The sequence below is a fragment of the Gobio gobio genome, assembly GCF_949357685.1.
Source record: "Gobio gobio genome assembly, chromosome: 8".
In the NCBI taxonomy this organism is placed as follows: domain Eukaryota; kingdom Metazoa; phylum Chordata; class Actinopteri; order Cypriniformes; family Gobionidae; genus Gobio; species Gobio gobio.
The window spans coordinates 15,920,571-15,947,179 of record NC_137114.1 but is presented as its reverse complement, the minus strand read 5'-3'; the positions used below and the strand labels follow the sequence as shown (position 1 = coordinate 15,947,179).

The window sequence follows — 26,609 nt, the reverse complement described above, 5'->3', positions numbered from 1 at the left end:
CACTTCAAAACGTTCCCATGGCAATAGGCGGAAATGGCGGCTCTTGTGTGAAGTAAACGAAAAATTTTCAACTTTCTGCTAATATATATGACTTTTTTTGCAACGAAAATGCGGGGATTATGAAATCATGATAGCCCCGCATATTTTGCACGCGGAAATAGGCAATTTATGCGGCGAAAGTGCGGCGTATTTGAAAAAATGCGGCCCCCGCATGAATATGCGGACTTTGGCTGATTATGCGTTAAATCACGCGATCGCATAATCGCGTTTTTCTGGAGGGACTGATATGTATTGTAAAACACACTAAAACACTAAGCCGTTGGGGTGGAATACCGGTAAGGAAGGACAGGTTTGTTGGTAAGGGTAGGTTTAAGGGTTAGCTATAAAATCAAGCACTAGGTATGCAGACGCTTCTACAAACATTAGTGAAAGAATGGGTCGCTCTCAGGAGCTCAGTGAACTCAGGTGGCAACCTATCCCTGTACCACAATTGTGCATTAAGTCCATTCGTGAAATTTCCTCACTGCTAAATATTCCACGGTCAACTGTTAGTGGTATTATAACAAAGTGAAGCAATTGGGAACAACAGCAACTCAGCCACGAAGTGGTAGGCCACGTAAAATCACAGAGCGGGGTCAGCGCATGCTGAGGTGCACAGAAGTCACCAACTTCAATAGCTAGACTCCAAACTTTGTGTGGCCTTCAGATTAGCTCAAGAACAGTGCGTAGAGCTTCATGGCCGACCAGCTGCATCCAAACCTTACAGCAAGTGCAATGCAAAGCGTGGGATGCAGTGGGGTAAAGCACGCCATCACTGGACTCTAGAGCAGTGAAGACGTGTTCTCTGGAGTGAACAATCACGCTTCTCTATCTGGCAATCCGATGGCCGAGTCTGGGTTTGGCGGTTGCCGGGAGAACGGTACTTGCCTGACTGCATTGTGCCAAGTGTAAAGTTTGGTGGAGGGGGGATTGGATTATAGCGTGGGGTTGTTTTTCAGGGGTTGGGCTTGGCCCCTTAGTTCCAGTGAAAGGAACTCTTAATGCCAAGATATTTTGGACAATTTCATGCTCCCAACTTAGTGGGAACAAAAGGCCCTTCCTGTTCCAACATGACTGCACACACCAGTGCACAAAGCAAGGTCCATAAAGACATGGATGAGTGAGTTTGGTGAGGAGGAGCTTGACTGAATCCTGACCTGAACCCGATAGAACACCTTTGGGATGAATTAGAGCCCAGACTGTGAGCCAGGCCTTCTAATCCAACATCAGTGCCTGACCTCACAAAAGCGCTTCAAGAAGAATGGTCAAAAATGACATCCATATCCATAAACACACTCCTAAATCTTGTGGAAAGCTGTTATAGCTGCAAAGGGTGGGCCAACTCCATATTAAACCCTACGGATTAAGACTGGGATGTCATTAAATTGCCAAAAGCGCCTGCCTTTACACGCACATGAACTTTAGTGCATTGTTATTGAAATGAGAGATTTCTGTCCCTCCATTGATAGTCTACACAACTTCCACTTTGATGCTTCACAAAGTTCATAAAATCGTACAACTAACCCACATGAATTGAGCGGTTTAGTCCAAATTTTCTGAAGAGACTCGATTACTTTATACACTGAACATAATTTAGGCTTTTATTCACATATAAACATTGATCAGCAAACATAAACAGAAGCTATATAAAAAATAAAATAAACATGTTTTATACCAGATAGGAATCAAAGACCACACGGCTTTGAATTAAGATCTTGACTTAAATTGATTAAACCCTGTAACTTGATGCATAAGCCTTTTCCATCATGACACTTGACTTGAGACCAGCGATTAAGTCTTGAGACTTGATACTAGCAACCCATATCAGATCCAAATGGAAGGACAAAAGCAGCATGGAAGCTAGATCATATAAACACCAGAAAAGAGGTGTAAACCAGATTTAAATATATATTTCTGACAATCAAAAGATGTTACATATTTTTTGGGTTTTCACGTTTGTTAAATGTTCAATGTTGATATGGTTGAATGGGCAGGCTGGAAATCATGTTATTAACATTCACAAGACAAAAAAAAAAAAAATTAAGCCAGAATTAAAACCTCTATCAGCCTATTCATGCTTTTATTGCATGCCAGGAGAGGTGGGCTAGATATCAGGCACTTCTGGTTCAAACCCCTTTAGAAAAAAGGCACTGTCCCATTCCAGTCAATAACCGCACCCTCCCACTTCGTCCTAATGGTCATCTCTACAGATGGAAACTTTTTTTCTAGGTCTCCCTGAATGTCATTATTTTCAGCCTCCCAGTGATGGGAGTGTGTATCTGAAATACAAGAGAGCAATATTCTTCAGCAGGCAGCATCAATGAGTGAGAGATATGGGAGTAGCGACTGACTGTACCTATGGTGAGGACTGTTGTGTTGAGCTGAGTCGGTTGGCCATTGTAGAAGTAAAGCTGAAAAAGATGCTCCATCTTCCAGTCAGAGAGCAGCGAACGGTTTGGGCTGAACAAAACACTGTAAGTGCCGTTGATGTTGCACACCCAGATAGGCAGCCTGGGGGTTTTCAGCATGCTGCCCACCTAGGAAAAAGGATCAACTTAACATGAATGCTTCTAAAATATAATAGATATAGTAATTTATTTAGGTAAGGTTCTATGTTAACATTAGTTAATACAGAATATATATTTCACGAAGACTTCAGATGCAAAAACCTCTAATTCTGTCTTTCATTTCTCTTTTAAAAGGAACACGCTGACTTTTTCTTATTCACTGTATTCCCAAGAGTTAGACAAGTCCATACATTCCATTCCATTCCAGGACGGAAAATGAAAAGTTGCAATTTTCTAGGCCGATATGTCTAGGAATGATTCTCTCATTGCTGCCGTACAATGGAGGCAGCGGCGCAATGATATTACACAGCGCCTGAAAATAGGCTAACTTCCGTCAACATAACCAATGTGACAACCTGCTTGCACAGAGAGCGTGCTGAGGACTATTTTCAGACGCTACGTAATATCATTGCGCCGCTGCACTCATGGTACGGCAGAAAAGCTCCTTGATTATTACACAGGAATGAGAGAATAGTTCCTAGACATATCGGTCTAGAAAATCGCAACTTTTCATTTTCCATCGGTCTTACACGATGTAACTATTCACATCACAACATGTAAATAGGAAAATGTTGGCGTTATTTAGTCACTTATTGAGCAGTAGGCTAGCTGGAGCCATTTGCCTCCAGTCTTTGTGCTAAGCTAGGCTAACGGTGGGTGTGTCAGAGTTATGGCACGCACGGAGAGGAGAATGTACAGTGTTCATTTTAGGACATCCTCAGACCTCAGACATATGATGAAAAGGCGTCATGCCTCAGACTAAAAGGCTTCAGTCATTAGACAAAACGGCATTGCGCCTCAGACTGGTCAGGTCTCAGGAAAACAGGTGTCAGGTCTCGTACAATTAGGCATCGGACGAAAAAGTCTCAGACTAAAAGGCATCAGATATAATGGCATCGGACGAAAAAGCCTCAGAATGAAAGGCATCGGACAAAACGGACTCAGACATAAAGGCATCAATCGGACTAAAAACATTTAGAACGAATGTTTCGAATTGCAACGCCTCAATATGATTTCACATACAGGCGGTTTTATACTGCTGAGATTATTTTGTAAATTTGTATTATTCGCTAGTTTTATTTTCACATTTAAAACATCAGCTAAACAATAACACATTGCAACTAGCTAAGCTAACATATTGGCAAACTCTGGTGAAGGGAAAGGTGTTGTTAAAGCACAGCGCTCATTTGTGTACAGAGGTTAGGCCTACCGGGGAAACTCCTTTATTTCTGCTGCACAGTGTAACATTAAAACTAAGAATAAAATATCAAGTACAGCTTACGTTAGGTCTCTCCCGGTCTCCATCTGCTTTTTATTTTTATTTTGTTATGCTTTAATAACAATTAGCACACATAAAGAGCAAAGGGATTATATGCCAACATAAAATGAGTACCATCATGTGTTATTATTTTGCTAACGTTTTAAATGTGAAAATACAACTAGCGAATAATACAAATTTACAAAATCTCAGCAGTATAAAACCGTGTGTATGTGACATCATATTGAGGCGGTGCAATTCGAAACATTCGTTCTGAGTGCGTTTCATCCGATTGATGCCTTTATGTATATAGGAGTCCGTTTTGTCCAATGCCTTTTAGTCTGAATCATTTTCGTCCGATGCCTTTATATCTGATGCCTTTTAGTCTGATGCTTTTTCGTCCGATGCCAAATTGTACGAGATCTGACATCTGAGGATGTTTTTCCTGAGACCTGAAGCCTTTCAGTCTGAGGCGTGATGCCGTTTTGTCTAATGACTGAAGCCTTTTATTCTGAGGCATGACACCTTTCCGTCATATGACTGCGGTCTGAGGATGTCCTAAAATGAACACCGTAACAATGGTATGTATGGACTTATCTAACTCTGGGGGATACAGTGAATAAGAAAGTCCCCAAAAGTCAGCGTGTTCCTTTAAATGAGCATTTAATATTGTTTTGATCTTATCACTTTTTTTTTTTTTAAATAAAAGGCATTTCAATAACGGACTAATAACTTTTTCATTGCCATTAAAGTAACATTATTGAACCTAAACATAGGTGAAAATGCTAATTTAAAAGAAAAAAATGTCAGACAGACAGTTTTGCATCTGAAGTCTTCACACATACAGTACACACAAAAAAATATTAATATGTTTACTCAACGAACGTATATATTTTTTTAACTTCTTGAATACATGCAAGTTTATTTGATGTTTTCACCACATGAGATTTTTAGAGTCATTACATTTAAAAGTTTCTTTTAAAAATAGGAAAAAAATACAAATACAAAAAGTTGTTCAAAACCATATGAAACCATACATATATATATATAAAAAAAAGTGTGCTTAATTGTATTGAATGTGGTCTTCGGTGTAATTCAAATCAATAAAAAAAATTTTTTTTATAAATAATAATAATAATGATAATAATAATAGAAATAATCTTTTGTCATGTTTTAAAGTAGTACACTTATTTTGATGCGTTGATGAACATACTAAAGCATGTGTAAAGTACTTATAGTTTTAACTATAGTTTTAGTGCGACATTTGTAATGATGAAGTTGCAATTTAGAACATTTTAAAATGTTTCATTACATAAGAACAGAAATTCTCCAAAGGGTTTGCTCAGTGTGGGCTCAAGTATCTTGTCATTTACAGCATTTATTCTTAGGTTACCTACAGTTAACCTACAGATAAAGTTGGTTAACAGAGAAAGTAAGATCAGATGTCGAAGGTGATGGGACAAAATCCAAGACTGTTCTGACAGTGAAGAAATACCATTCCTTTTCTGTACATGGGAAAGATGACAACCCCCCCCAGAAAACCTGTAGGATGTGTACTGTACCAGGGGGAGCTGTGCATGCTTGACTTGTTCTCTGTTCCAGAAGAGATACCCGACATGACTGCGAGTCAGAACCCCGTGGAGCGGGTGGGCGAGCGGTTTGTCCTTCTCGTCGGTAAGTGATGTACCGTTAAAGACATGAGGGGTAGCACAGCCGGTCAACAGCAGGTTTAATAAAGCCTAATGAATACAGAGACAATATGAAGCAATTAAACAGCTACTAACAGTCACAGGGACAAAACACTCTAAAAAAAAAAACCTTACCTGTCGACAAGCAAAGTTTCCCAAGCTCAAATGTAAAAGATGAGAGGTGGTGCAATCGAAGTCTGCTCGTATCCTACAAAATCAGAGACTATACTTAATTCATTCACTCATCTCATTCAATTTTGAAGTAAAATCTTGAGGTATTTAATATTTATCTGATACTGTTATAGTGTCCCAACAGTCCAAAAACAGGCAGTATAGGTGAATTGGAGACTCTAAATTGTCCGTAGGTGTGAATGCACGTGTGTGAGTCATGTAATGGGGAGGGTTGGGGAAAGACCTGGTGATCTACCCTGAACATTTTTAAAAAAAATGTAATCTCTCCAAGAAAATTAATGGAGAGACTTTTACGTATGGCGAGAGATGGCCCATAGAATCACCTCGGGTCGGATACGACTGAAATGGTTATTGATTGAAAAGTATTTACAGTCACGTTTAATCAGTGCTTGATCTGTGAACATACCTGTCAATTGTCCTGGAGAAGATAACGCTATACAGAAAAAGTATGATTCCATGGCTTCCTTCTTCCTTAAACTACAAACATTCAGACAAGAAAGACAAGTTTGATGGAGTCAGTATTTGATCAATTAAAGGAGAACATTTTAAAATATAATATAAAGTATAGATTAAACAGTATTTCCTAATAAAATAAATAATTTGTTTTAAAATTTACCCACACATTGGATGTGCTCGCATATAAAAGATCTAACATCATCTTTCTTTTTAAAGGTGAAAAGCTGCAACTGTTGAAAAAAAGAAGAACACACACATTAAACCAATTACAACATATTTACAGTGTTGGGGGAAGTTACTTTTCAAAGCAATGCGATACAAAATGTGTTACTTTTTAGGGTGTAACGCAATAGTGTTACTTGGTTACTTTTTATGAAAAGTGGTGGTTGCATTACTTTTTCTCACCTGGGCTGGACTTGCTTGTTGGGTTAATAAAAAAATAAATAAAAAAAATCTACTAAAAGGCACAGTAAGTAAGGTTCTCTTCTAGAAGTCTCTTATTCAAAACAAAGGCTTAGCTTGATGACGCTGTGAATGAGCGTGGAATCATGAGAGTTGTAGTCTTGACTCTTCACCTCCCCAGCCGAAGGAAAGGAATCTGACGGACTCGGGCATAAATCATGTTCATGAATGAGCGAATGCATTAAATTTTTATTAACGTTACGGTGGTATGAAGCAGGGCTTCCCGAGAGCCCTTGGGAGTGAATGCTAATGAGAGAGACCTGCGTGAAACACCGTCTCTGAGCTTTTATTATGCAGGTGCTGCATGACCCGGCTGAAATTTTGACCTCACACACGGGAAGTGATGGCAGTCTGCAGAGCTGAAGCGTTCGTCTGACATGAGGTGATATATTTGCATAAATACCGCTCGGTTTCTCTCAGAAACCGTTCGTTTTGTGTCTTAAGACATCAATGTGTCGTCACGAGCCGCGGGGTTTAATTTGAAGTTGTCTGTCCATGTTTTTTTTTACTCGAATAGAATTTGACCCCATTGACAAGCATTATATGAGTGACACACAGCAACGGTTGGAGTTAAAAATCTTCATTTGTGTTCTACTGAAGAAACGAAGACACCTACATCTTGGATGCCTTAGGGGTAAGCAGGAAAACATCAAATTTTCGTTTTTGGGTGAACTATTCCTTTAAGGTTAAGTCCTGTAAGATGTGATCCATGGATCAGACTTGTTTGCCCAGCACATCCCACAGATGCTCGATTGGATTGAGATCTGGAGAATTTTGAGGCCAAGTCAACACCTCAAACTCGTTGTTGTGCTCCTCAAACCATTCCTGAACCATTTTTGCTTTGTGGCGGCGCATTATCTGCTGAAAGAGCCACAGCCACCAGGGAATACCGTTTCCATGAAAGAGTGTTCATGGTCTGCGACAATGCTTAGGTAGGTGGTGCGTGTCAAAGTAACATCCACATGGATGGCAGGACCCAAGGTTTCTCAGCAGAACATTGCCCAAAGCATCACTGCCTCCTCCGGCTTGCCTTCTTCCCATAGTGCACCTGGTGCCATGTGTTCCCCAGGTAAACGATGCACAAGCACCCGGCCATCCACATGATGTAAAAGAAAATGTGATTCATCAGACCAGGCCACCTTCTTCCATTGCTCTGTGGTCCAGTTCTGATGCTCACGTGCCTCTGTAGCCGCTTTCGGCATTGGACAGGGGTCAGATGGGCACCCTGACTGGTCTGCGGCTATGCAGCCCCATACGCAACAAACTGAGATGCACTGTGTATTCTGACACCTTTCTATCAGAACCAGCATTAACTTCTTGAGCAATTTGAGCTCCAGTAGCTCGTCTGTTTGATCGGACCACACGGGCCAGCCTTCGCTCCCCACGTGCATCAATGAGCCTTGACCCTGTCGCTGGTTCACTACTGATCCTTCCTTGGAGCACTTTTGTTAGATACTGACCACTGCAGACCGGGAACACCCCACAAGAGCTTTGTGTCACAATTTGGCCCTTGTCAAACTCGCTCAAATCCTTATGCTTGCCCATTTTTCCTGCTTCTAACACATCAACTTTGAGGACAAAATGTTCACTTGCTGCCTAATATATCCCACCCACTAACAGCTGCTGTAATGAAGAGAGTAGTGGTAAAATCAAGGGTAGCACGGAAATTATGTCATTGGCAGGCGACGCAAGGACACAGTCAGTAACACTGTTTAAATCCAGAGAAATCATCTATTTGAACCATTGTTGGAAAGGCTTGGGATAATGCATGTACACCGGTCAACAAAATGTATAACATTGTTCTAGTGGTTTTTGGATATTTTTATCTAAAAATCTTACATATTGTGTCTTTAATCTATTTTTGGCAAATGTAAAGGCCTTTTTACACAAAAAGGGAAATTACGCAGGAGAAGTTAGTTCAACACTCTTACTTCAACAATAAAAAAATATATAAAAAAATAAACACAAACCGTTTTTATTCATTTTGAGGGATACTGAATGTGTTTTTGTGCAAGTGAAATGAGTAAATGCATGTTCACATTTAGTCCAGAAGAACAACAATAACATGTTCACACAGTGCACAGAACACCTCTGCACTTACTCATGATTTCTTCTCTTCTAATGTGTTACTTGAAAAACATAATTGATTACTTCACGTTACTTGTAATGCATTACCCCCAACACGTACCCTCTCTGTGAAGCTGTCCAGTTTGTAGTCGAGGTGGGGGGTGAAACAGCGCTCTGACGTGACCAAGGAGACGGTAGCTGTCTGCTCCTCACCAGCTGTCCACAAGATGTCAGCTAGAGCGGCTGCCAGCGCCCTCCTCTGCTCCTTCTCCCCGACCTCCAGCATACTGAGAAAGAGAAGAAGAAAAGTCAGATAGTAATGATGGGAACAGATCAAAAAGTTATTATTAAATGAAAATCTGAAATCTTCCCCTCTGCTATACTTATATACCAAACAAAAAGATACAAACTTGATGACAACAACAACAAAAAACCTTTGCATTGTGCACGCCGAGTTCCCTGGCCGGTTGAAGAGCAAGTATTTAATAATATGAGCCTGAACCACCATCTGAATAGAACTGGCTCCTGCCTGCAAGAGAACAGAGAAAACACTGTTTGGGCTCACATTTGGTAATTTTAACAAAATCTAACAAATTATCCATATTAGTGAATAATTTCTACATGATAAGTTCCTTTAAATGTAATTGTTTTTTCAGAATGCAGGATATTTTCATATTAAATGATAAAATACAACAAACATGAATATAATTTATCCAAAAGCCATAATTAAAACCAGCTGCTTGCTCCAAGTACACATTTGATATATTTAAAGGGATATTTCCCTTTGCAAAATTGTGCATTTAGTCATTTATTTTTCTCATGTCATTCCAAACCCGTCGTCAACATTCAATACAATAAACAAAAAAGAAAGAAAAAGTGTGAATATTCGGCCTGACTTCTCGTTTTGTGTTCCAATGAAGAAAGAAAATCATATGGGTTTGGAACAACCCGAGTGTGACTAAAAATCACAGAAATGTAAATTTTGGTAGAACCATCACTTTGCCATAATGACAATGTTTACTTTACAATGTTTATATGATAATATGTTTTAGACAGTTGTAACAAAGCATATTTTTTCTCCCTCATCTGAACATGAAACAGAAGCCTGCAACTACAATAAGAAGGGCACTTTATCACTTCAAAAAAAAAAAAAAAAACTTTTTAATCAGCAAGGATGCATTAAAATCAATCAAAAGTGACAGTAAAGACATTTACAAGATTACAACAGATCTCAGTTTTAAATAAATGTTGTTCTTTTGAACTTTCTCAAAGAATACTGGAAATATGTATCATGTTTAAAGAAAAAGCACTGTTTTCAACATTAATAATATAAATCAGCATATTAGAATGATTTCTTTAAGATCAGGTGACACTGAAGACTGGAGTAATGATGCTGAAAATGTTGAGTTACCATCACTAATTATAATAAATGATATTTCAAATATATGAATATTGAAAAATACAGTGAAATATTAAATTTCAGCTCTTTTTAATATATAAGTAAGTAAATGCATACTTGGTGAGCATAAGATACTTATGATAGAGTTTTAAATGGTATGTAACACTAAATGTTCAGTTTATCAACCCATTTCATGAGCCATGTAAGTTTAAAATGTTGTATTCGTTTGGTGGAAAAAGTTCATCTTGAATCAGTTGCTAGAGTGCTCTTTACATAACCATGCTTTCTTGTAGTATCCTAATGCCAGTGTGTAATCTGCTAATGAATGACATGCGCCTCACTTCACTACCTGAGGATAATGGCAAGTATATTTACTTAGCGTACCAATGATCTGTGCTTAAGAAAGTGGCAACATTTCAAGCTCATTATGAAATAATGAGGAGGCGGGAAGTGATGCAATATTCAGGCAATGGTGTCGGACTAATCAATCAGAAACATACTGAGTCATGGCTTCACCATGAAAAGAAGTGATCTACTAAAGCTTGTAACATAACCCTTCTTCACTTATATAACTTGCAGTTCTGGCAAAGGGCAAGTAACTTTATTAACGTGATCATACGCAAGTGATCATCAACGGTCTCAAGTTTGTGCTTCACTTGAAGTATTTTTCCATTTCCAGTAATATCAAGCATTTTGAGTACTCTTAAGTTCAAATTGCATTTTATATCTATTTAAACTAAAACATTTTCATTTAATTGTAAACAACATGCAGTAAGTGTATGAAAACATTACATTCAGTTCACACTTAGAAATAATACACTGTAAAAGTATATCTTTAAGTCTGTGTACTTTTTTCAGAATGTTAACCAGAAGTACATTGTGCACTAATACCTTTTCTGTGATTTATTCTGTGATAATATTTTAATTTGTTTAAAAAAAAAAAAAGATGTAAAATGTTTTTTTTTAGTACGGAACCCACGATTGGCCATGGTTTTACTAAATTAAAAATGAGGGAACAATTTACTGCAATGTGGCCATGATTTGACTAAAAAGAGTGAACGCATTAAATGAGGCCATGAATTAATACATTGTGCAAATAAAACTTTAAGTTATGGTGACAATACCTATTTTTTTCTTCAGAATGTCAACTGCAGGGCTCCGTATATAAATGCAAATGTATCACCAAACCAAATCATTAGAAGTCCAATTTTGTTTCATTATGTTTTACATTTGCCTTACATTTGTTTTCAAGGTATACACTTTCCCCTCCCAAAAACATTTAATGAGAAAAATGCACATTTGTGTCTCTTCATCAAGTGATTTAATATGAATTTTCAAATCTGAATGTTTTAAAACAATATCCTACCAGTTTCCAATGGTTTATAGACAAAACTATGACAATAATGGTTGCTAATGACAGATAAAGTTCAATCTCATACTCACCCTCTCAGTCTCCAGAGCATATGCCATATCAGAGAAAGGCTCACGAAACTTGAAGAACGATTTCTTCCACTCGTAGTTGAATATATGGAAGGTGTTCCCAAATAAAATATTTCTTAAACTCTGTGATAAAGCAAAATGAAAAATGTCAAAATGTAGTAAATATAGTTATTTAGGATAAAAAATAAAAAAAAACGTTTATTTCTATAGCACATTTAAAAACAGCCCATGTTGGCCAAAGTACTTTGCATAAATTGTGTACATTGGTCCAATTTGAAAAAAGTAAAGCTGATTACCCTTTACTTTAATGTCGCTTTTTCACTGCAAGGTACGGGTTGGTAGCCTGGTCCTACCAGACTCTCATACATTTCATTTGTACAAAGAGTCTGGCCACTCTCCATTGACAAGCGTTAACTTCCTTGAAGGCGGGAACTCTGTTGAAGTTTAAAACTATTGGATCTACCCAGAGCCACTCTGGATCCGCCATTACCAATCGCTAACGTTTGGTCGTGATGCATGTCATCTCAAACTAGCGCACGACATCAACATCATCGTTCTCAGCCACTCCCTCTGTTCGCTGATTGGACCGGTTAAAATTTGACCGGAGAAAACCAGAGAATATACCGCAATCCCAGACGAGTACTGAAGGACAATGAAAATTGAGCGGAAGTACGTAGGAGGGCAGAGCCAGGCTAACGGCTCGGTACGGCTCACTTAAATAGTACCACCTCGGTTGAGGTTCCAAGTGAGCCGTACCGATACTAAAATGTGACATGTAAACACTGCAGATCCCTGATTGGTCAGAGAGAATCCTCACTATCAGCCTCATTGGATTTTTTGACACGAGACACCAAACCCGCAAGAAACAAACTTCTTCGTCTTGAATTGAAAAACATCCACATGCCGAGAACCAAGAAGACCAATTCCATCAATATGCTCCATTGCTCCGGTGTTCTGCGTTTGTTTGTCTTGCGTTTACGATGAGGTCACGGCAGTAGAGGCGGCACAACTATAATGATCAGTCTATAATCCCACCCACATTGAAGCGGTACCAAACTGCAGTGGAAAAGTAAACCGAGCCAAAGTAAAGCGAGCCGAGCCATACCACGCAGTGGAAAAGCGCCAAAAAGCAGAGTTGGAGCTCCAAACTCTGCGTGTGGGGAGGTACCCTTAGGTACCCCCTAACCCCAGAGTATGGAGCCCCGTAGAGCGTAAAGCACCTTAAGACACAGTCTTAACGTAATGGCTATGTTGCCTTTCGAGGGAACTTCTATGCTGCATCAGCTGCTGACACGCCCTTCCAGAACCAGGTGCGCCCCAGCGTATAAGAAGGGCGTCTGAGAACACGCCATCAGCTTCTTTGGCTTTAGGAAGCTGCTTGTTTGTGTACTGTGAGAAAATAGCAGTGAGTGTAAAGCAGGGTTCCTCAAATCCAGCCCTGGAAGGCCTTTGTCCTGCATAGTTTAGCTCTAGTAACCACTTACCTGCAATTTTCTAGTAACTCTAAAGACCTTGACTAGCTTATTCAGGTGTGTTTAATTAGGGTTGAAACTAAACTTTGCAGGTAAGTGGCCCTACAAGACCGGAACTCTGGTGTAAAGGGAGGAATTTAGAGAATTACCTTTCCCTGGGGACATCCTTGTGGCTGAAAGCTCCTGTTTTGCCCTCTAAACCATGTCAGACAACATAGAGAATGGTTGGCAGAGCTTATGCGGCAGATGGACAAACTGTTGGAGCTTTGCACACTATGGCAGTACTGCAAGCTTACAAGTCAGGTCTGCTCAAAGAGCTGGATCTAGGGGAGGGCTTATCCCCTGAGGCGGTCTCTGAACTGAGTATAGCCACAGATCTAGCTCTCTGTGCCACCAAGCAGGCGGACTGCTCTATTGACAGGTCCATGGCTGCTATGGTGGCGATGTAGAGGCACCTGTCGCTTAGCTTTATCTAACACCTTGATCCCTGAAAAAATATCCTCTTTGATGCCCGTCTCGCCCTTGGGACTGTTTGACAGTGCCATTGAGACTGTGCTGGACAGCTTTAGAGAGGCGAGAACATGGTTGGCCGCCTTTGGGAAGTATATCCCTCGCTGGGTTCAGGCCCTCCTAAATCATCTACACCCTATCTAGCAACAAGTTCCTGGAGAGAAGAGCAGAAGGCGAGTGTGGCTTCCCAAGTTCCCCCTCTGAGGAGTGGGGGGCTGAGATCAAGGAGCTGTGGGTGTAGCGAAGAAAGAGGAGAGTGGTTGAGCGGGGATGAGGCCCAAGCTCTCGCCTCTTTTTTAATTTCTTTCAGCTCCTCCTACATCTCTGTGCCCTTTCAAGGAACAAGTTCCTGGGGAGAAGAGCAAAGGCGAGTGTGACTAAAGCTAGTGCTCCATCTGAGGAACTGGGAGCGAAGCGAAACTGTAGTAGAGAAGCCACTCACACAGATCTGGGAATTGTGAAAAAAAAGGAGAACGATTTTGCGGGGAGAAGCCCAAGCTCTCTCCCCCCTTTCACCTCCACCAGGTTTGGATGTTTACGTGAGGTTATGCTCCTTCTCATTGCCCATATTGTTAGATGTGGGTCATGGACTTAAATGAGGCTTTGTCTATTTCCTGGTAGCTCTACTCTAAGGAGTCTACACTCATCTGGAGCATGACTTGAATTAGTTTAGATTCCTTTTGTGAGCATAGAAGCTTTAGAACCATCCTAACACTTATGCAATATGTTGCGAGGGTACCGCCGACACTGTAATAGACTGTAATTAGTGCTGGGCGGTATACCGGTTCATACCGAATACCGGTATATATATTTTTTTTATGATATGAATTTTGATGATACCACTATACCGGTATATGTCGCCTAAACAACGTTCGGAACGTGGCGCAGCGCGTCATTGTTTGAGGGGACCCATTTCATTGATGCACTGTAGTAAGAACAGTCAGAGCACAGTTGAGATCGCATTACAGCCTATGGCTGAATCCTATACTCTCATGCACTATTCCCTACATTATCGCTTTATTTGAAGGAGTGAATGAAAACGTGCGTGAAGTCGGACAGGCAATGTGTGTATATCGGCTTTACACTCGTTATTGTGGTGCAATGAGATTGAATGAGTGCACTCAATAACGTCCACTAGGGTTTCGGACACCACTAAAAAGTGCTGCCCCCTCCAAATAATGCCCTATTTGAGGTTATGGGGGCGATTTCGGATTCAGCCCTTGATTACAGTGGAGAATTCAAACTTCACGTGGCGCGCGAGAGAGAGCGGTTTCTGCGCGGAGCGCCGCCATGGGTTTAACAACGCCCACCACATGGATCATAATAGCACTGATATAGACCGGAGCGAGCGCGTTTAAATTTTTTATGGACATATTTCATAAACTCTAGTGCTCTAGACATGAACCAGAAGCGTGTATGCGCGCATATTTCATCACCTCTTATTAAAATGAAATGTATGCACTGATTACACTGATACAACCGTATGTCTGATCACGAACGCGATGACACGATGGATTATTCTGCTACACAAAAGACAATGATGTAAATTAATAAATAAACTGACAATTCAAAGAAGAATGGGCAAAAAAGTAACTGCTTTTTTCTTTCTGTGTTAAACTGATGTGTCATTCGTTCAGAGAGTACTCTTAAATGTATTGCAAATATCCGCGTTTCTCCTCGTTTTGGCAGTTTGTTGTTATATAGGGTTAGATTTTTTAAATGCTTAAGGTGCCCTCAACTCAACTTTTAATATTTAGGTGTCTGTAAGTATGACTCTGAGTGTGTTGCAGGTCTGTGTTTTATTGGTTTTTGTCTCTCCACAGCATCATTTTGTGAGGCTTTGTAAACCTGTAGGTCGATTAACTCTAGTGTGGAATTTTTCTACAATATTCACTCTTCATGACAGTAAAACAGGGCATTCATTCTAGTGAATCTACTGCAGTATTTCCTCTCTTAATCAGTAAAAAATGTGATTAACACCCGGTCATGCATAGGGGTAAAAATACCGTCATATACCGTGAAACCGATTTAATTTAGAAAAATACCGTGATATACATTTTTGGTCATACCGCCCAGCACTAACTGTAATACACTGTAATTGGGCGGCAGTGGCTCATGTAGGTTGTCTACAAACCGTAAGGTTGGTGGTTCGATCCCCGGTTCCACCTGACCAAGTGTCGAGGTATCCATGAGCAAGACACCTAATCCCAGCTGCTCCCGACGAGCTGGATGGCGCCTTGCAAGGCTGACACCGCCGTCAGTGTGTGAATGAGTGTGTGAATGGGTGAATGTGAGGCAAAATGTAAAGCGCTTTGGATGGCCGTAGGTCTGTTAATAGCGCTATATAAATGCAGTCCATTTACCATTTACCATGTAATGGCTCAGAGCTCTGTTGTTAGTTTGAGAACTACAAGCAGGTATGGCGTAGTTGGTATGGCACCCCCATAGTGCCAGCAGCTGACGCAGCATCTTGTTCCCTCGAAAGGGAATGTCTAGGATTACGCATGTATCCCAGGTTCCCTGAGAAGGGAACAAGGTACTGCGTCAAACTGCCATGCTTCAGGCATGCCTCTGCATCTTCCTTTCACAAATTTGATGACGTGTACTCAGGGGCCATTCATATAGGCTGGGGTGCACCTTGAGACATTGTTACACAGCGTTGGCCATTGAATGGCATGTTTGAACACGTGCTTCAGACACCGGGTTCTGTGAGGGTGCGTCCCCATTGCGTTAGCAGCTGACACAGCGTCCCGTTCCTTTCTCAGTGAACTGGGGTTACATACGTACCCCTAGACTTTTATGCAACTGGCCTCAGGACCTAACAATTCATACACCTTAAGAACACGAGACAAAGTACAAAACAAATACATACATAAATTACACAAATTAAACAGTCAAACGCAACTGAAAAGAGATTAGTCTTTAGGTGTGATTTAAAAAGCATCTAATATAGAGAGGTAAACTGTTCCAGACACAAGGAGCTGCAACAGAAAAGACCCCATCTCCTTTCCGTTTTAGACAAGACTGAGGAATGGTCAAAAGGTGCAGTAAGCAATTTCTGAGAAACACTGTTGAAAGTGGGTCAGACAGAGCACCGCAACACACTTGTACCCATCAAGCAGTAGCGGTAGTGTTCACTCATGATGGGGGAGGAGAGAGAGAGAGATTTGAAGAAAGACGGTAGAAAGAGAGATGGCTGAGATACATCCCAAAAGAGAAAAGGTCAGCAGAATATCAGGCAAGAGCTTTAGGGCCCACGTTGATATTTGAAAAGTGTTCAAGCGCTGGAGGCCCGAAGGCCTGAAAAGTAATATGCTTGTATATACTCTTATGTACTGTATGTTAATTTGTTATTCAATTGTCATCTTTGCTTAATTTTTCATGATGCATTATTTTGGTTCTCTTCAGCTATGATAAAGAGTCATCCACTCTTGCATTGCATGTTAGTTCATTTTGGGGTGGGAGCAATAAAGGGAGGAGTGTGTTTGTTTGGGTTGATTTGAAATATCAAGAGTTTTTCAGAAATCGCTTCCTTCACCTTTAAAGGGATAGTTCACCCAAAAATGAAAATTAGCCCATGATTTACTCACCCTCAAGTCGTCTGAGTTGTATATGACAACTCTTCTTTCAGACGAATAAAATCTGAGTTATATTAAAAATGTTCTGGCTAATCCAAGCATCATAATAGCAGTAATAGTTGCTCTGTTTTTGAAGTCCATAAAAAAAAAATGCCATAACTTCCAGCGAATAAGGTAAAAATACTGGTGCGATCATAGATATATACATAGATTCCTCAGTGCCTGTGCGGATCGGTCGAATAAGGCATCTACGTATATATATCTTTGATTATTGCGCCGTATTTTGACCTTATTCGCAGGAAGTTATGACGCTGGGAATACTAGATGACATTCGTCTGATAAGAGGTAAAAACATTACAAATACTGTTTTGTGTCTTAAGACATCAATGTGTCGCCACGAGCCACATGGTTTAATATGGATTCGTCTATGCGTTTTTACTCTCATTGCTCTCATAATCTAAAATATCCCTATTGACATGCATTATACGACTATCACACTGCAACGGTTGGAGTTAAAAATCAAAAATAGTATAAAACAAATAGTATATATATTGAGCTAATGGAGGAATGCTAACACAACACCCTAAAATCAACACCCAGATTCAGCGAACGCCATTGAAATGCATTTTGTAGTATCATCATTTCATTTAAATATCTTATAGTTAACATTATTCTTTTTTATATTTTATGGATTTTAAGAAAAGGTGCTAATAATATTTAATATATTTAAAACTGCAGTCTGCAGTCAACTTTTTTTGGTTAAAAATTATCCAAAATCAATTTGAGCAAGTACACAAGCCAGTGTTCAAAACAATTTCCTTACCTCAGCCCGATTCACAATGGTAAGCTTGTAATAATGTGTTATAATTTGAGTGGTACTGGTAGCTTTCCGCAGAAAATACAAGCTACCGCCGTTTGTCTTTGCGTCATTACGCCATGTCTGCATACATAAAGGAGTCCGGGCTAGTTGGCTATATCACGTGTGAGGATGATGCAGGTGGCAGATCGTTTGTGGCCTCTTCTTACAGCAGCTGGAGTGTAATTCAACTTTTTTCATTTTGATGGCAGTTCATTTCATTTGATGGCAGTTCTAACATCCTGCTTAGACAACCTCTGTCCCCTTACATCCAGGCCAGCCCGCACCACCCCCTCTGCCCCCTGGCTGTCTGATGTTCTCCGCGAACATCGCTCTGGACTCCTGGCGGCAGAGAGGAAGTGGCGCAAAACTAAAAACACTACTGACCTAACCCTGTATCAGTCTCTTCTTGCTTCATTCTCTACTAATGTCTCCACTGCTAAAACTACATACTACCACAACAAATTCAACAACTGCTCTGACTCTCGTGCACTTTACAAAACATTCTCTTCGCTCCTTTGTCCTCCTCCTCCCCCTCCTTCATCAACTCTTACAGCCGATGACTTTGCATCATTTTTCACAAACAAAACCTCCTCCATCAGCAGTCAATTCTCCACACCACAAACTGACACGCACATCTCAACAACCATCACACACTCACTCCCCTCCTTCTCTCTGCTCTCTGAAGCAGATGTCTCCAAACTCATCCTATCCAATCATCCCACTACCTGTCCGCTTGATCCTATCCCCACCCACCTCCTTCAGGCCATTTCTTCTTCTGTTACTCCTGCACTCACTCACATTGTCAACACCTCTCTTCACACCGGGACCTTCCCCACAGCATTTAAGCAGGCTCGGGTAACCCCACTGCTTAAGAAACCCTCTCTAAACCCAGCACTTTTAGAAAACTACAGACCGGTATCCCTTCTTCCTTTCATTGCAAAGACACTTGAGCGAGTGGTGTTTAACCAGCTGTCTACGTTTCTTGAACAGAACAACCTCCTGGACATCAACCAATCCGGCTTCAAAAGCGGGCACTCAACTGAGACTGCCCTGCTCTCGGTTACGGAGGCACTCAGACAGGCAAGAGCAGCTTCCAAATCCACAGTACTTATCTTACTGGATTTGTCTGCTGCTTTTGACACAGTTAACCACCGGATCCTCCTGTCAACTCTCATGAAGATGGGCATCTCAGGAACTGCTCTCCAGTGGTTCAAGTCTTACCTCTCAGGTAGGTCCTTCAGGGTGTCATGGAGAGGTGAAGTGTCTAAGTCACATCATCTAGCTACTGGAGTTCCCCAGGGCTCAGTGCTTGGACCACTTCTCTTCTCCATCTACATGTCATCACTGGGATCGGTCATTCAGAAACATGGCTTTTCCTATCACTGCTATGCCGACGACACTAAACTCTACTTCTCATTTCAGCCAGATGATCCATCGGTTGGTGTTCGTATCGCTGCCTGCCTAACAGACATTTCTGCCTGGATGAAGGAACATCACCTTCAACTTAACCTTGCAAAGACAGAACTTCTTGTTGTCTCTGCCAACCCAGCACTTCACCACAATCTCTCCATTCAGCTAGGTTCATCAACCATAACTCCGTCCAGGACAGCCAGGAACCTTGGAGTTGTGATTGATGATCAGCTAAAATTCACTGACCACATCACAGCAACAACCCGATCCTGTAGATTTGCATTATACAACATTAGGAAGATTAGACCCTTCCTATCAGAGCATGCCACACAACTACTGGTCCAAGCTCTTGTTCTCTCCAGACTGGACTACTGAAATGCTCTTCTAGCGGGCCTTCCGGCATGCACTATCAAACCCTTGCAACTGATCCAGAATGCAGCGGTGAGGTTGGTCTTTAATGAGCCGAAGAGAGCGCACGTCACGCCTCTCTTCATCAGTCTGCACTGGCTGCCAATAGCTGCTCGCATCAAATTCAAGGCACTGGTGCTCGCCTTCAAAGCAACCACTGGCTCTGCACCAATATACCTAAACTCGCTCGTTCAGTCCTACACACCCTCCAGGAACTTACGTTCTGCTAGTGAACGACGCCTTGTGGTGCCATACCAGAGAGGCATGAAATCGCTCACGGAGCTTTTCCTGGGCTGTTCCCACCTGGTGGAATGACCTTCCTATCTCAATTCGTGCGGCCGAGTCTGTAGCCATTTTCAAAAAACACCTAAAGACACATCTCTTCCAGCAGCACCTGATCAATCAAGAATAGCACTTATCATTCTATTCATTTTCTGTCTGTCTAATTTATTTAAAAAAAAAAAAAAAAAAAAAAAAAAAAACTGTCCTGTGTGTTCTGAGCTAGATTAACTGAGACTTGCTGCAGCACTTGCATACTGTTGCCCTTGACTGTTCTAGTTGCTTCTTTTGCTCTCATTTGTAAGTCGCTTTGGATAAAAGCGTCTGCTAAATGACTAAATGTAAATGTAAAATAATCCAGAAAGTTCAAAACGACAATCATCGTTGACAACTGGTGCGCAAGTGCGTTGATAGACAACCCACACATACACCTCAAAACATTTGTTTCTTCCATTTGTTCAACAGAGAACAAAGAGGTAAAACTTACAGACTGCAGCTTTAAAAGGTGTTCAGGGTACTTACTGCTCAAATAAAAAAATAGTCCATGTTATGAATCTACCAAAGAGGAATGAGCAGCAGTTATCACTATACTGTACACTACCGGTCAAACATTTGGAATAACAAAGATTTTTTAATTATCTTATGCCAATTAGGCTGAATTTATTTAATCAAAAATACAGTAAAAATTGTAATGTGACTTTTTTTAAATTTAAAATAACTGATTTCTATTTCAATATATTTAGGGGCCAAGCAGCGAAGCTGTGAAGGCACCTATTTAAACCGTTCCCGCATTCTTCTTCTTCTTCCGCCATTAAAGTCTATGGCAGCCCATAGAACCGCTTGCGGGAAAGTTATGAAATTTGGCACACTCATAGAGGACAGTCCCAACATTAACCAAACCAATTTTGGAGTCTCTAAAACAATCCCCACCACCTGTCCAAAGTTTGACTCATGTTTATGCTAATAACTTTTGAACCATAAGGGCTAGAAACAAAATTATTTTCCTCTCCGATTCCTTGGCTCAAGTCCATTCGATTGCACCCTCGATTGTCGATTGTCATTTTCCGTCATGAACATTTTCCCGACAGTTTGAATTTTCCGAAAAACCTACTTTTGCGAACTTGTCCTAGACGGTTCGTTCGATTTGCACGAAAATTGAACCAGATCATCTACAGACCATGCTGACAAAAAGTTATGGAATTCAAGTTGATTCGTCAAATCGTTTTCTATATAAACGCGCCAACAAATTTTACGTAGCGGTTGCGAAAATACACTTAAGGCTATATCTCCGCAATGCTTTATTTTATTCAAACCAAATTTGGTACATGTCACAAGCATGACCTGAGGCAACATGCAGCGTTTCAGCGCAGCGCCACCTACTGGTCCGGAGATACGAAAAATGGCTTTATTTTTGCTTATAAGTTCTGAACCAAATATCAAAAGTGGTCTCGTTAGATTCAGGGCGACATACGAGTCATTTGATATCTGATTTTACTATATCCGCCATTTTGGCTGTCGACCATTTTGAATTATGTGCTAAAATGCTGTATTTTATTAACACATGAACGGATTGTTACGGTATGGGTCATCACAATGCCTTGAAGGAGCTTGAGAAGATTTGTAACAGCGCCACCTATTGGATAATTTTTTTCAAACGCTTATAACTTTGGGTGTGATTGACTTATTTTAATGGGAGTAAATTTTTTTGTCTCCTGAATCCTTGCCGAGTCAAACGATACCAGATTTGCCAGGTTTTGGCGTATGGTTTGTGCAGCGTTGAAATTTAGCGCTTATAAAACGTTAGCTGATATTCTTGAAACCGCTAGTCCGATCAAGATGAAACCAGCGTCAGAAGTTCGAAAACATAGCTCGATAGTTAAATGCTAATGTTCAAATGTAAAAATATTGATAGTAAGGGGAGTAAAATCCAATCAAATCAGTGTCAGTCATTTTTTACGTGTTTTTTCATATAAATGTCTATAACTACAAAACGAAATGAGATATTTTCACCAAAACTGACACAGATGTATGGGCTCACTCCAATGACACATCAAAAGAATGGTAGGATTGTGCCTCTTGGTGGCGCTATAATAGAACAAAACATGAAATTCCCATTGACTACAATGCATTTTTCAGCCTTTTTGCCTAAAATCATCTTAAAATGTGTTTAATTGCTCATTGCTGCAGTTGACACTCCCAGCATGTCTTGTCTTCTTATTTGCGCTTGGCCCCGGTATTACTGCTTGCAGCTAGATTTTAAAATGTAATTTTTATTCCTGTGATTCAAAGCAGTATTTTCAGTCTTCAGAAATCATTCTAATATTCTGATTTGATGAGCATTAGAGAAGTCTTTCAAAAACTTTCTTAAAGAGCGCCTATCATGGAATTTTGAAATGTACCTTTCATGTAGTGTGTAACATAGATCTAAGTGAACAAAAACATCTGGCAAAGTTTGAAATATGACAGTGCACCGTATATATAGTTATTTTCTTTCAAAAGTAAGAGTCGACTCTGAGTCATTTTTAAGAATCGTTAGAAGACCGAAGCTTTTTCTCTGACTAGATGACGTCAACTTGTCAAGTTATTTGAATACGATACCCCCACTTATTGTGCTCCAAGACGCCAGTGAAAACTAGAAAACATCATGGCGACGAGACACTGTGTTCTGAAGTGCGACTCAAAAGCAAACTTTTTTCCATCTGCCCAAGGATGAGCATTTGAAGACTAAGTGGCTTGAAGACAAACCATACATCGTCGCGATTGAGTGTTTATTAGTCTTCAAATGTCTCTATTTGCATTTTTCGCGATCTCAGGAAGCTTTTATTATGGACTTCTATTATGGCACATGGTATCTTCTTCGTCTGTCTGTACCATAAATGGACTACATGTGCACAGAGCGCCCTCCGGCTGCCAGTATGAATTGAAAACAACACTTAAGAGTCTCACTCGCTTATGATTAGGCTATATCTGCACATTTTGAGGAAGTATTGAATAAAAAATACTCCTCTGTTTAGAAATTTGACACAGACATATGAGAATCTATCAATATGTCTCCTCATCTGCACACTTTTGAACTAAAAGCCCTGAGCGATGTTGATTTGTCGCGAGTCTTCGTGAGGAGAATAGAGGAGTTTTTTTATGAATGAGATCAGCTGAGGCTCATTTTACAATCAAACGGTACCGACGCGGTTTTCATATTCGTAACTCCTGACACATATTAACAAATTACTGTCACTATAAGACTTTGATGGGCGTTCCGTTTCCGAAAATATCTGCACAGACTATACCAATCACAACTGACTGGGTCATCGGACCAATCACCGCAGATTAGCGTCACGTAAAGGTGGGGTTTTTGAAAAGTGAATCACTAAAGGAATCATTTGAGAATCGCTGTCAAAACAGGTAAAAATAAATGCATATTATAAGAAAACGAATGTCTTTTTTTGTCATTGCATACATGCAAAACAGTTGTTGGGGACTTCTAAAACAATATTTGGAACATTTTAAATGCCAAAATAGGTGCTCTTTAAAAAATCTTAATTACTCCAAACTTCAGTGTTGAATGTTTACTCTAAAATAACTACAATAACCTGATCTATTGCTTAAAGTACTAATAAATACGTAATGAGTCTATATCCTGTCTTTTGTCTTCGGTGCATGCACACATACACACACAGCACAAGTCTGTTGTGAGACACATGGGAGGCAAGAGAGCAGGGGTCAAGTGACAGGGTCATGTTCCACAACTCACCACCGCCAGCTCTGGTGACACCGGTTGCCCACCCAGACTTGGAGACACTGCAAGGGTATGAGGTATGGAGTACGGCACTGTAAACTGGTTGTTTGGTGCACTGACATGGTGGGCCGAGGTGGCAGGTCTAGAGGAGTCGTCGCTGTCCTCATCAGCTTTGATCTTCTCACTAGGTCTCTATACATGAGATAAAAAGTGTGAACATTTAGCATATAACACTGCGCCGAGCAAAAACAAGTCTAGAGGTGAAGAAACATGATTACAACATAATATAAAAAGTAAAAAGTGCAGTTGTTACAGAATAGTGTCCCTTCAAAACATGTTTTTAATGTTTTTGAATTAAGTATCTTATGCGCACCAAAGCTGCATTCATTTATTCAAAATAAAACTGTAACATTGTAAAATATTACTGCAATTTAAAAGAACAGTTTTCTATTTGAATATGTTTTAAAATATTTTTTTCGTCGAAGCTGAATTTATCATCATCATTACTCCAGTCTTCAGTGTCACATGATCCTTCAGAAATAATTTTAGTATGATAATTTGGTGCTTAAGAAACATTTCTGGTTATTAATGCTGAAAAAATTTGAGCTACTTATTTTGTGTGTGGAAATGGTGATACATATTTTATCCAGGATTCTTTGATGAATAGAAAGTAGGGGGAAAGTAGTGTTTTTTTTTAATTAGAAATCACTCATTTACACTGCCACTTTTGTGCAATTTAAATGTGTCTTCGCTGAATAGAAACAAATAAAATACATACCCCAAAATTAGCAGTTTCCACAAGAATATAAAGCAGCACAATGGGTTTCTACATTGATGATAATAAATGCATCAAATCATCATATTAGAGTGATTTCTGAAGGATCATGTGACACTGAAGATTGGAGTAATGATGCTGAAAATACACTTTTGATCACAGGAATAAATTACATTAAAAAACATCCAAATAGAAAACTGTACTTTTAAATTGTAATATTTTACAATATTACAGTTTTTACTGTATTTTTGATCAAACAAAATCAGCCTTGGTGAGCAGGACACTAAAAACACTTTTGACCAGTAGTGTATATTAATACATTTCTTCTTGCTTTCTTTCTATTCTCACCCTCTTCCTAAACTGCGAGCACAGCTCCTCAAAGTAAACTTCAATATTAACAGAAATCCCGAAAGCACCGAGTTACTAATCTTAGGAACATGATGATACCCGGTTTGTGATGAATGAGCCATCAGCAGATCTGAACTCACGTCTTGGCTTCTCTTCACTTCCTCTTGAAGGAGCTCTATGTAGCTCAGTCTGGAGTGCTGCAAACTCTTGATGGTTTGCAGAAGGTCCTGATAATCCGTCATGCCTGCTTTACATACGCTGTGCTATTGCATGTGGATTCGATTTCACACATGGCATTAACAATATGCCCGGTAAAACGCCTGCCAGTTAATGTGGTACCAAACTAACACAGCTCTCCTCCAGCCTGTGATACGGAGTTCGTGGAGAGGATGGCAGTCACACAGGCACATGCATACACTCGACTCTGATTGGCTGACTGTATGTCATGGGAGAAATGAAGCCATCTGAGAGCACAGTGTCTGCAGTATCAATTATGGAAAAATCAGACTGGACCACATGAGAAGGACATTGACACAGGGTGTGTTACATTTCCGATCGAAAGATCTTCACCCAGATACGGTCTGCATTAAAAAAAACACCCAACAACAACTGTTTCGACACTTTTTTCAATGTTCACCCGTTTGAAAGGAACAGTTGATCCAAAAATGTAAATTCTGTCATAATTTCCTCACACTTGTGCCGTTTCAAAATGCAGCATTACTTTATTTCTCTCTCAAAGAAAAGTTTATATTTGATAGAATGCCATTTATATTCCAATGTACCATCACAGCTAACAGAAATGTTCTAAAAACGTTTTTCTAACATTCCCATTAAGTTATGGAAATGTTATTTCTGAATGTTCTCTGAACATCCAGTGTTTTTTTGCTTTAAAACGTTTATTGGTTATAGGCAACATTAAGGGAATATTCAATTTTACCATTTTGCAAACATTAGGCTATAGGAATGTTCCTTTGGACATTCTGAAACAAGTAACATTCGTAGAAAAAGAAATGTTAGTCAAACATCCATCTAAAACGTTTCAGAAAAGCTTTCCATGCTAACGTTTTGAGAACATTAAGGGGTTAAAAACCAGCAACATCTAAGCAACATGCAACATGTTAGACAAACATCTAACCATAAAACAAACAACATCTAAGACTTACTTTAACATAGCCTTGTTGTAATTCCAACCTGTAAGGTAAGAACAGATTAAGTAAACATGGGTCTCAACAGCAGAAGGGGACATCGGAGGAGAGCGCGTGCGTGTCCTACCCGCGGGAGTTAAATATTTCTCTCCATTCATCCAATTCCGCGATCTGCTGGAGGATTTCACCCAGTTCACTGCTCGCGTCCACATCAGCGTCCATCTGCAGGTGACAGGAAACATCCCATCAGTGTTTTGCTCGAGTCCTAACTTCCCCGACTCGAGTTCAGCAGGATTCCCGGTGAAACGGTCTCAGGGCTCCCCCGGTTCACACAACAAAAGAATAGATAAGTGAGTTAATGGCTTAGGTTGCGTACAGACAGAACGCATATTAGGGCGTTTTTCTCAGAGCATTGTGTTTTAACACGGCGTGTCAACAACAGTTTGTCAACACCGTTCAGTTCCGTTGCGTTCTATCTGGTTTTGAACCCGAGAACGCGTCATTTGTGAGCACGTTAATGT

General features: G+C 40.2%; 1 protein-coding gene across 1 annotated transcript; it reads right to left on the bottom strand.

Annotated features, from left to right (window-relative positions):
- Positions 1-1,618: 1,618 nt before the first annotated feature.
- mindy4b (MINDY family member 4B) lies at positions 1,619-26,504 on the bottom strand. Its single transcript, XM_079823613.1, has 12 exons — positions 26,216-26,504; positions 26,107-26,134; positions 23,836-24,012; positions 11,572-11,691; positions 9,164-9,258; positions 8,851-9,016; positions 6,365-6,430; positions 6,151-6,221; positions 5,688-5,760; positions 5,427-5,603; positions 2,396-2,576; positions 1,619-2,318 (listed from the first exon to the last, which is right to left on the bottom strand). The coding sequence occupies exons 1-12, from the start codon at positions 26,308-26,310 to the stop codon at positions 2,176-2,178; spliced, it is 1,392 nt and encodes a 463-aa protein (XP_079679739.1). The 5' UTR covers positions 26,311-26,504; the 3' UTR covers positions 1,619-2,175.
- Positions 26,505-26,609: the final 105 nt, after the last annotated feature.